We start from the raw sequence: 12,336 nt of genomic DNA, 5'->3' as shown, positions 1-12,336 counted from the left end.
CTGTGGTTCTCTCAGGAGCCAGTGAGATGATGGGCTTCCATGGCCTCTATCAGGACTTTTCTGTCAGGACTTGGAAAACTGTCCCACATTTCCTGGGCTAGTCTGCAACTGCTTTTCTTATTATGGCCAATAAACTCCAGAGGGCTTTGTGTTCTTGAACAGAGCCTCTAATTTACCCATCCATTCATCCCTCCTCCATCCACTCCTCCCCCACCAATGCAGCAGGCACAGTGTGGTACTACGAACAGGTCTCTGAAGTCAGACTGTGTACACACCTTGGTAGCTGTGCACCTTGTTTGACTTAGTTGACCTCTCTGTGCCTTAGTTTTCTTACCTATAAAATGAGAATAAGAATACTATCTACCCTATGGGGTTCTTATGAATATTAAATGAATTAATATAGATAAAAGCCTTAATCAATGCAGAGCTATGTTCCTGTTAGTTATTATTATCCTTGCAGATACATATCAATGCTGAGAAATGACTCCAAGGAAAGACACCAAGACATTTCAGAGGCAATCTCTGGGTGGTGTATAATTATGGTTTTTTAAAATCTTTATATTATTATATTCTCCAAATTTCATATTGCACAAATGCCAGGGTATTGGAGGAGGGTTTTGTTAGACTACTTATTCCCTAACCCTGCTTCCAGAATACTCCTCTTCCTCCTTTCTTAAAGCAAACGAACGACTCCACCAGCAGCAGTCATCTTGGCAAATGAGGAAACCTCAGGATGAGAATCCCATGTTAACAAAGGTAGGGCAGGGAGACAGGAGAGTCAACACAGAGTGCCGGACAGCCTACCCCAGCCTACCTCAGATGTAATTTAGGAGAAAGAAGCTGAATCTTAAACACTTGAGTTTTTCACCAAAAGCAAACAAATCTAATCCTAACTGATAGAGGCAGGGTAATACATTATTTATTTGAGATTTTCTTTCTGCATTTTACCTTTTGTATTCCACAGACATACTCTGGACTGTTCAAATCCCAGGGCCAAAAACTGAAGCTGGCAAGAGCATACTTGCCTTCCTGGTTTCGTATCCACAAAGCCAGAGATCCTTCCAGGGATGGTGGTCTATTCCCAGAAGGCAATGAGAGGAGAGAAGAAGCAGCAAGGCAGAGAAGGGAGAGCCCCAAATGGGCCAGGGTTGGAGGTCTGTGGCTTCCTGCTGCTGGCAGTATGGGGGGCATTGGTGGGGCCTCAGAGGAGAAAATACAATGGTGCTCAGGGGCTCCCAGTCTTGCCAGAGCAGTCCTGGCACCATGCTGGCAAAATCACAGGATGTCAGGGAGCCTGTGAAGTGGACAGTGGGGGCTCCTTGGCCAAGTGAGGTGAGAGGCCTCCCTGTCCAGATAGATCCCACATAAGCTCCAGCTTCTGGTTTTACCCTAGGATGGGAACCTGAGGGCTAACATCAAATGTTTGGCCACCCAGGCTGGCTGGAGGGTCTGCAGTCAGGTTTGCTTTAATTCAAAGAAAGAAATATTTCCTGCATAACTGAGATTCATACTTGCTATAGTATCCTTTATGAAATTTGGTACTTTATAAACATCACCTGGCTTATAAATAAGCCTCATATGTGGTCACAGAGAATCCCGAGATCATAACGGAACACCCCGCATCTAAGGAGCAGCGACCCCAAGGCCACGTAGGTGCCTGCGCCCCTCTACTCGTTGCTGTGTGAGGCTGGTCTTGCTTCTTCATCCGGGAGGGGCACTTCACACAGATGCCACTCTGTTCTGCGCAGGATGAGGGAGGAATTTCTGCCGCTGTCAAAGCTCACGTCCACTCCCGTCTCTATAAAACCTATTGCGTTTGGATGTTTTCAAACTCCCCCACCGTAAAAACCTTTCATTGCCTTCAGAGGAGAGGCTCCCTTGAATCATGTGGAATTAAGGGGCTCGTTTTAACCGGATGTTAGTTGTCTGAGGACAGGGTCCCTGAGAAACACTGAGCTAGTCTGGTCTCAGCCGCAGAGCAGACCCTGATACAAGTCAGGGGCAAATGCTCAATGGGAGCTTTTAACAAAATAAGGTTTAAAGCTTTTGACATTGAAGTAAATAATGAGCAAAATACCTGGGTTGTCACTCAGGGAGACTCTCTTCATTTCCTGTTATTATCTTTTAAATGTTGTCTTGGATAAACAAAGGCCATCTGCCTTCTCTCTCGTCCCTACAGGGTACAGGTGTTTCTCTTTTACTAGTCTTTCATCTTGGAGATGATGCTGGCAGTGGGAGGCGGGGATTGGCAGGGCCTAAGTGGACCCAGGCCAATATCTAGCAACTTTGGCCTACCCCTAGCAATGGTCAGTATGATCCATCAAACCACAGCTGTGACTGAGGAGACTGACCTTACTGGTAGCGGACCACAGCATGATGGGTCTGTAATTTGTAAAGGCAGACCAACTCCTGACTGGTAAAAATATTGTGGCGTTCATTAGAACTAAAAAGACAAATGACTAACTCAGTTATCGACAATTACTAAAAATTATATTTGGAAACAACCAAAAGACTTTGAAGTCTCTTTTCAGTGTATTGATTCCTACATATAAAAATCAACGTCACAACGTATTGGGTCTGATGGGACATTTTACTGACCTCTAAAATTTGAGCAGTTTGCAAAATCCATGGAGCTACATTCTGGAAAAACTGAGTGAAAAAATTTACCCAAGCTCTGTTCAGCATGTACTGTAAATAAGTATCGATTTGAAAGGTACAAAAACACAGCTGGTAAGATTTGCTTTAGCTTCAAATTTTACAAAAGACTTTGCTAGGATTCTGTTTCCTAATTCTTGTAGGAAATGAAGCAGGGCCTTTGACGATCAGTCTTTACACCAGAACAACTTACTTATCTGGAATTACTTAGGGATGTTGTTGATAAATATGAAGTAATCTGAATGTCAGATCTTACCTAGGTAAAGGCTGAAATTTCTGCAGCTGAGTTGTTTTATATGGATTAGCTTCATTTTATATATGTATGTATCTGGGGGCGGGGGAGAGGTTGAGGGAGAAAAAGAATCTTAAGGAGACTCCACGTCTGGTGCAGAGCCTGATGCGGGACTCGATCTCACAACCCTGAGATCATGACCAGAGTCGAATCAAGAGTTGGACACTAAACTGACTGAGCCACCCACGTGCCCCCAAATTATTTTAATTTTAAATACAAGACCCTAAATATAATTTTTCCATTTGTTAATGATTCAGGGCCACCAGTATCATAACCAGTGGCAGTGCTACAGTCTGATATACGGCTGTTCCTTGGGATCACTGATGTTCCCCAGCCTGCCTGCCTTGGCACCGGGGAGGCTGGTCAGAGCACCTGCTGAGCTCCTCTCCCCATGAATACTACCAGCTGAGAAGGAGCACAGGCTCAGAGGTTCTACCAAACCCCCTCAAAAGGGAAGTGAACATTCCTTCCAGTTCAGGCTTTACCCATGACTCACTTCTTCAACCCATGCCATATTCCACAGGTTAAGGGACCAAAGAACAAGCTTATGAATCTACAGTCAATACATATTTGTTGAGAAGAAGTCATGTATATCATGTATATCTTGAGGCCCCTAGTTCAGAGCATAGTGAAGCTTCTCTATAAATGCTGACTGATGAAGTGTCACTGGGTGTGTGTGTGTGTGTGTGTGTGTGTGTGTGTGACAGAGAGAGAGAGAGAGAGAGAGAGACAGGGAGAGAGAGAGGAGGAGACAGACACACAAAACATACTAGTAATGTTCAATAAAACAATAACAAATTTAATGATGGTAGCATAAAAGATATTAGGAGAAATAAATTTTTAGGAMGAGTATTTACATATTATCTTAGTATCTCAATGAAACATGAATTTTGCAGATGGGTGTGTGTTCCTTTACACAAATCGAATATCCTAACTTTATTTTTTGTATTTAATTCCAAAAGGACAAGTATCAAGAAAAAAAATATTGGGTAGCCTTAAAAATAGGAATTTTTATGTCTTGAAAAGAATCATAGTCCAGTTAGGAAAGCTGAGAAATTATATGTCTCTTTCCAATCTCTGGATAGGTTGAGAAGTCTAGGAATATTAGTCCAGGACTGAAAGTTCATTACCTCTGCTGGTACTTACAACTTTAGATCATTCTCATATTAAAAAATGTCCTTCCTTAAATATACCTGAGTTAAAGTGTCTTTTTTGTGTCCTTTTGACAAAGGACAATCTGGTCAGTTTCTTAAAGATACTTATTAAGCTACCTCTTAACAGTACAGCAGTGAGCTCTACCAAGATCCAGTAAATGGGCTAGGATTTTTTTTGTATGTGTGTGTGTGATGTGCTCTTTTGTTGGAAGACTGAATATGTGTTAGACACAGTTGCAACATGCAAGGAGTTCAAAGGACAGAGGGGAAGGTGGATGCATCACAAATAACTTGATAGATGTGGTAAGTGCAACGACAGACACATGCCCAGGCCTTACAGGTGGAAGAGCAAATGGTGATCCTGACTTTTAACAATGCAGTGTTCATTTTTAGGATTAGTCCTTTCTCTGTGAGCACAAGACCAGCAAGTTCCAACCAGCTTGGTGGGTTGTGGTCAAGAAACCCTTGAGTGTCAGGGGAAGGCACAGGTGATTACCTAGGAGTAAGGCACTCCTAGGTTGCCATAAATGTTTGCATCCATCTTTCTTTCTGTAGTCCTGTGAGATAATTAGTCTCCACCCACTTCCTGGCACAGAGCTCCTGAAATCCTTACAATTTCCTGAATGATATGAACTCTAGAAGGATCTCTTGTTCTAGTATTTATCTTTGACCTCATCCTGAGTCCTAAAACCCTTGTAAATGCCTAAGTAATAAGAGCACCAGGAACGCCTTTTGTTCTAAGGAGGTGACTCTGGGTGGGCTGCTGGTTGGGGACTGACCACCAGAAAGCCCCCCACAATGATCAGATGCTGGGATATCCCACACTGCAAGTTCGAGGGAGTCAGCCTACAGCTGATTCAAACCCTCATTTAAAATAGTTGACATACTGGTATACCCAAGTGCATGGCTTTGTGATTTTTAGACACAGAGGTGTAGAAGCACACTAAGAACTCAAGGTTTTGAGAGTCAGAGATTGTCATTTTGTTTCAGTCAGCAGCAACTTTCTAGAAGGTAGCAAGCTCTATCAATCTCAGAGTATCCCAGCTATCAGCTGCCTACAATTCCAGCAGGCGCCAATAGGTCTTACATGATTAAGATGTTCTGAGCACTTGAAACTACAGGCCAGACGGCAATTTCCCATTTCAGCAAAATGCCCTGAACACCCTTCCTGACTCGATAGCCAAGCCCCGTTTACAAACCTGAGCAGAAGGTAGAGGCGAAGTTCTGGAGGGCCGAGTCCACCTCTTCCACGCTGGGCAGAGACAGCAGGCGGGGAAGGAGGCTTTCCAGGGACTGCAGGAAGAGCCTGGCACCGTGCTGGTCCGCCTCCTGGTTCTTCAACAGTTTCAGGGACAGAGCGGCGGTCCGCAGGGACCGGTGGCCCAGGCAGTCCCGAGGGGTCTGCTCTTCGTCTGCCAGCGAGCCGTTGTCCGAGCCGATGTCCGACACGTCCGACCTCCCCGAGTCCTTCTCCGCCGCCATTGAGTACTGATCGCAGGAATCGAATTCGGTCCGTGAAAGGTCTTGGTCATCCACGCTGAAATTGCTCTCGCTGTACCTGGAGCCGTAGGACCTCAGCCTGCAGTCCACCGACAGGAAGTTAGTTATGTCGGGGAAAGCAACCGTGTGGCTTCTCTGCACCACATCTGGCTGGTCCACGGCTTCGGCCTCGGGCACCTTGCTCAGCATCTCCTTGCTCTCGGGCACGGCGGGTGACTTGAGGCTGCTCTTGTGGTGGTCCGCATGCTCCTCGGGCGTCGTCTGGCCCAACTCGCCCTCCAGCGTGGTCTGGCCCGTGTCGGTGGTCACACTGATGCTAATGTCGGGGCTCCTCTCATTCCCCAGCTCCCACGACGTGTGCTCCGAGGACAGGACGCGCCGCTGCCAGCGGAAGTCGGCCTCGTTGATCTCCATGGAGTCCCGGCTCCACTCGGCGCCATCCTTCAGCTCCTCCAGGCGCAGCAGCAACAGCTGGACCTGGCCTTCGCTCAAGCCCTTGCCCTGGCTGAGCTCATCCAAGGCCCCGAGCAAGGTGCAGACGCAGGATACCGCAGCATAGCATGCTTCGATGCCGCCCTTGATGCATGCTTCCGTCATGCCATCCATGATGCTGAGGGTCCAAAGAAGAAAACAGCGTGAGAAACATGGTAGAATGCTCAAAAAGGAACAAGAAGTGTCAGCCTGGTAAACAGTACAGTATTCAAGAGAGATCCTCCGATCTGTATGGAATTAAATGGTCTGGGCCAAGGAGGAAATGAAACTAACATGCCTGGGCCCACAGAGGAAAACCTTCAGGTAGAGCGGCCCACCTTGAATCACATTCTCTCTCAATTGGCTGGTTTATTTGGATATGCACAAAAATTCCAGATGGACTTTATAATCTCCACAAGGACAGAGGACAGGCATTGAATAATCTCACTTCTGTATTATGTTCAGTTTTTCACAATGCCAATCCGATAATGAGGACATCCTCTATAAAACAAACATGTTCCTGAACAGATGCATGTGAGTACAACTATTACAAATCAGATAATATTCAGTTTTCTAGGGGAGGGCTAAAGGAACCTTATAGTACTGTGATTCAAAAAGTTTTTGCCTAAAATAACCCCAATGAATAATAGTTGTACATTTCACTTTGCATACTGGGTTTACTTTAAGCCAATATGAAAATATGGAAAGCACATGATCATAATACATTGAAATAAGATTTCTCATATGGCTTGTGGGAACATTATTAAACAATAAAATTCCACATAATGCAGATTCATAAACGTTTCAGGGATTTTAAAACAAGGTCAAATGTATTCAGAGAAAGAGTCCTCGCCAAGCAATAATAGATGGAAAAGGGGGAATGTAGCATACAGTTTGAGAAGATCCAGATGAGACTTTCTTTTAGAAATTGATCTTTTTCTAGATTCTGGTTCAGTGGAGCTGGGTCCTGCCAAGTCACAGAGACGCTGTGGGCTCCCAAGTAGCTTTAAGAAAAAGGGTGGAAAAATAAGTGTAGTGAATACCATAAAAAAGCACAAGGTTTTAAATTGTGAGCTCAAGTAAGCATGTATTTTAGAAAAAGTGAGTGATATACTCTAAGGAAAAACACAACTATTAGGAACTACAAATCTTAATAAAACTGATCTAGTATTCCTCTTGTCATGGAATACACGGGTTCCCTGCTCCCTAATTCAGGACTGGCTTAGACAAAGCAAATTCTCTAGGGGATTGTTTCAAAAAATTTTATAGCCCAGAATCATAAGGCACTTGCATCTACGCTCTTTACTGAGAATGGCCTATAATTTAACTTCTCTGTACTCTCTTTGTCTCATTTTGCTATCAAAGCTGGTTAGCTTCAAAAACAGGACTGATCAAGTATACATGGAACATTCTCTGGGGTAGATCATAAGTTAGGGCACAAAACAAGTCTTAAATTTAAGATAACTGAAATCATAGCAAGCACCTTTTCTAACCACACTGGCATGAAAATAGAAATTAATTACATGAAGACAGTATCATTACACTTTAAGGAACTGGAAAAAGAAAAAAAGTGAAGCCCAAACTTGGTAGAAGTAAATAAAGATCACAGCAGAAATAAATGAAACAGAGACTAAGAAATAATAGAAAAGATCAATGAAACTAAGAGTTGTTTCTTGGGAAAGATAAAATGGACACACCACTGACTAGACTTGCAAAAAAATCCAAAAAACAAACAAAAAACCCATTAGATTTAAGTAAATAAAATCAGAAATGAAAGAGATGTTAAAACTGATACCACAGAAATACAAAGATCATAAGAGACTCCTATAAAGGATATATGCCAACAAGTTGGACAACCCAGAAGAAATTAATACAGTTCTAGATGTATTCGACCTATGAAGACTAAATCATGACGAAAAAGAATATCCGAACTGACCAATAACCAGTATGGAGATCAAATCGGTAATCAAAAGCCTCCCAACTGGATGTGCACTGGGTGTTATACGCAACTGATGAATCATTGAACGTTACAAAAAAACTTACGATGTACTATATGCTGGCTAACTGAACATAATAAAAAAATTAAATTCATATATTAAAATTATTTTTTAACATGGAAAAAAACCCTCCCAACTAACAAAAGTCCAGGACCAGATGGTTTCACCAGTGAATTCTACCAAATGATCGAAGAAGAATTAGTATCAATCCTTCTCAAAAAATAGAAAACGAGGGAACTGTCCCAAACTCATTTTGTAAGGCTAGCATTACCTTGACACCAAAACCTGGCAAGGATACCACAAGAAAAGAAAATTATAGGCCAATATCCCTGAGGAACATAGATGCAAAAATCTTCAATGAAATGTGATCAAACTAAATTTAACAACATATTAAAAGGATCATATACCATAAACAACTGGTATTTATTTCAGGGATGCAAAGATGGCTCAATGTGCACAAATTAGTGGAATGATACACAACATTAACAAAATGAAGGAAAAAAATAGATCATTTTAATAGATGCAGAAAAAATATTTTGACAAAATTCCACAACCACTTATGACAAGAATTCTCAAAAAGGTGAACATAGAGGGAACATACCTCAACATAATAAAGCCCACATATTATAAACTCACAGCTAGCATGATATTAAAAACAGTAAAAAGCTGAAAGCTTTTCCTCTAAGATCAGGCACAAGACAAGGATGTCAGTCTCGCCACTTTTATTCAATATAGTATTGTCAGTCCTAGCTACAGCAATTAGGCAAGAAAAGAAATAAAAGGGATCCAAATTGGAAAGGAAGCTGTAAAACTGTCACTATTCACAGATGGCATGATATTATATATAGAAAACCCTACAGATTCTATAAAAAACTGTTAGAACTAACAATTCAGTGAAGTTGCAGGACACAAAATCAACATACAAAAATCTGTTGTGTTTCTATCCACAAATAAACTATCAGAAAGAGAAATGAAAAAAAATTGTGTTTACAAAGCATCAAAAATAATAAAATGCCCTTCCAACCCACCATCTGCCATGGAACTACCACCAAGATGTAAAGTTTCATGAAAACCCTTAAGGCTGAACCCTCGGCTATAGTAGACAGTGTAAAAGCCAAGATTCAGGATAAGGAAGGAATTCCTCATGATGAGCAGAGACTGATTTTTGCTGGCAAGCAACCGGAAGATGGATATACTTTGTCCGACTACAGCATGCAAAAGGAGCGCACTCTTCATCTTGTGTTGAGACTTCGTGGTGGTGCTAAGAAGAAGGAAAGAAGAATAAGTCCTACACTGCTCCCAAGAAGAATAAATGAAGAGAAATGGCTATTCTGAAATACTTTAAGGTGGATGAGAATGGCAACATCAGTCACCTTCTTTGGGAGTGCCCTTCAGATGCGTGTGGTGCTGGAGTTTTTATGGCTAGCCACTTCGACGGATGTTATTGTGGCAAATGTGGTCTGACCTATTGCTTCAACAAACCGGAAGACAAGTAATTATATATGGGTTAATAAAAGACATGAACATTCAAGAAAAAACAATAAAATGCCTAGGAATAAATTTAATCAAGGAGATGAAAGATTGGAATACTGAAAATTGTAAGACATTAATAAAAGAAATTGAAAATGACACAAATAAATGGAAAGATATTCTGTGCTCATGGATTGGGAGATTAGTATCGTTAAAATGTCCATACTACCCAAAGCAATCTGCACATTTAACGCAGTATCTACCAAATTTTCAATGTATTTTTCACAGAAATAGCACAAATAAACCTGAGGTTTGCATGGAAACTTGAAAGACCTGGAATAGCCAAAGTAATCGAGAAAGAAGAACAAAGCAGGAGACATCACACTCCCTGATTTAAAATTATATTATAAAGCTATAATAATTAAAACATTTATATAATAATTTATATAATAATTAAAACAGCATTTATATAATAATTAAAACAGCTTTTAGGTACTAACTAAAAACAGACATGTATATCAGAAAGTATAGGTTTATTTCTAGGCTCTCTATTCTTAGAGAGCCTAGAAATAAACCTGTACATATATGTCAAATTAATTTACAACAAAGGAGGTAAGAATAGACACTAGGGAAAGGACAGTCCCTTCAACAAATGGTGCTTGAAAAACTGGTCAGAAGCAAAAGTATGAAAACGGACCTCTGTCTTATACCATACACAAAAATTAACTCAAAATGGATTGACTTTAATGTAAGCCCTGATACCATAAAACTCCTAGAAGAAAACACAGGCAATAGCTCCCGGACATGAGTCTTGGAGAGGATTTCTTTAATCTGACACCAAAAGCCAAAATAATCATGTGGGACTACATCAAACAGCAAAGGAACTGCTGACAAAATGAAAAGGTCATCTACTGAAAGTATTTGTGAGTCATATATCTGATAAGGGGTTAATATCCAAAATACATAAAGAACTCAAGTAACTCAATAAAAAAGCAAAAAACCAAATAATCTGATTTAAAAAATGGGCCGAGGATCTGAATAGACATTTTTCCAAAGAAGACATATAGATGGTCAACAGGCACATGAAAGATGTTCAATATTAATAATCATGGGAAATGCAAATCAAAACCACAATAAGATATCACTTCACATCTGCTAGAATAGCTATTATCAAAAGACTAGAAAAAATAAGTATTGACAAGGATGTGGAGAAAAAAGGACCACCTTGCACAGCTGATGGGAATGGAAACTGGTACAGCCACTATGGAAAACAGCATGAAGGTTCCTCAAAAATTAAAAATAGATTGCCATATGATCCATTAATTCCACTTCTGGATATTTATCTGAAGAAAATGAGAACACTAAATCAAAAAGATACATGTACCCCCATGTTCACTGCAACATTATTTACAATAGCTAAAATATGGAAACAACCTAAGTGTGTCTCAGTGGATAAATGGATAAAGAAATACACACATACACACACACACATACATACATACACACACAATGGAATATTACTCATCTATAAAAAAGGATGAAATCTTGCCATTAGTGACAACATGGATGAACCTAGAGGGTATTATGCCAAGTGAAATAAGCCAGACAGAGAAAGACAAATGCTGTATGATTTCTCCTATAGGTGGAATCTTAAAGAAACAGACAAAAAACCAAGCTCGTAGTTACAGAAAATGGACTGGTGGTTGCCAGAGGTGAGGGGTGGGAGGATGGAAAAAAATGGATGAAGTGGGTCAAAAGGTAAAACAACTTCTAAAAATTAAAAAAAAACAAAACAAAACCAAATACGTTGAGAAGCATTTCCTCTTTCTACTTTCTGGAAAAGTTCATATATTATTAGAATTACCTACTCCTTAAATGTTGGTATAAATATATATATATATATATATATATATATATATATATATTTATGATTTCATTTATTTGGCAGAGAGAAACACAGCAAGAGAGGGAACGGGAGAAGGAGAAGCAGGCCTCCCACTGAGCAGGCAGCCCGACGAGGGGCTTGAACCCAGGACCCTGGGACCATGACCCTAGCCGAAGGCAGATGCTCAATGACTGAGCCACTCAGGCACCCCAGTATAACTAGTTTTTAAAGTTATATGGGAAGGTCAGTTTTTTTTTTAATGGAAATATTTTTTATATACTGATTTAATTTCTTTTAAAGATTCTAGAACTATGTAGGTTCTCAATTTCTTCTTGAGCCAAACTGTTAAAGGTTGTATTATTTCCCAGGGATTTATCTATTTTATCTAAGTTTTCAAATTTACTGGTCTCAGTGGCCTTAATACCTTCTTTAATGTTTTAATGTTTATAATACCTGTAGTTACATGCATGTTTTCATTCTTATTTCCACTTGTTTTTACTTATTCTGGAATTTTTTAACTGTGTTTATCAAGAGTTTTTCAACTTCCTTAGTCTTTTCAGAGTCCTGGTACTTTTCACTTTATTGATCCACTCTATTTTCTCTTTATCACATTCCTTTCTGCTTTCATCCTATTTTCCTTTCTACTTTCTTTGAACGTAATCTGCTCTTTTCCCAGCTACCTAACTTGGAATATTAGAATATTAATTTTAGGTTTTCAATTTTTAAAATACAATCATTTTAAGCTATGAATACCCTCCTATGTACAGCTTTGGCTACATCCTACAAGTTTCCATGTATAGCATTTTCATAACTGTTCAGTTCTTACTAGTTTTTATTTCCATGTGGTAGAAATCTTTGCAGAGAATTTCAATTTGAAGCTAACTAATTCAGGAAAAGATTGGGTTAAGTGTA

General features: G+C 40.3%; 1 protein-coding gene across 3 annotated transcripts in view; it reads right to left on the bottom strand.

Annotated features, from left to right (window-relative positions):
• Positions 1-12,336, bottom strand: part of ARFGEF3 (ARFGEF family member 3) — a 173,992-nt gene that overhangs the window by 66,570 nt on the left and 95,086 nt on the right. For all 3 annotated transcript variants that reach the window (XM_032873025.1, XM_032873027.1, XM_032873026.1), the window contains 2 exons: positions 6,964-7,076; positions 5,301-6,211 (listed from right to left, as the gene is read on the bottom strand). In XM_032873025.1, coding sequence (XP_032728916.1) covers positions 5,301-6,211; positions 6,964-7,076 — 1,024 coding nt within the window. The remainder of the gene's footprint in view (positions 1-5,300; positions 6,212-6,963; positions 7,077-12,336) is intronic.

Source organism: Lontra canadensis, unplaced genomic scaffold (assembly GCF_010015895.1).
Source record: "Lontra canadensis isolate GAN:19392208 unplaced genomic scaffold, GSC_riverotter_1.0 scaffold47, whole genome shotgun sequence".
NCBI lineage: Eukaryota > Metazoa > Chordata > Mammalia > Carnivora > Mustelidae > Lontra > Lontra canadensis.
The sequence above is the reverse complement of the archived record's forward strand: the minus strand, read 5'-3'. Positions and strand labels throughout refer to the sequence as shown.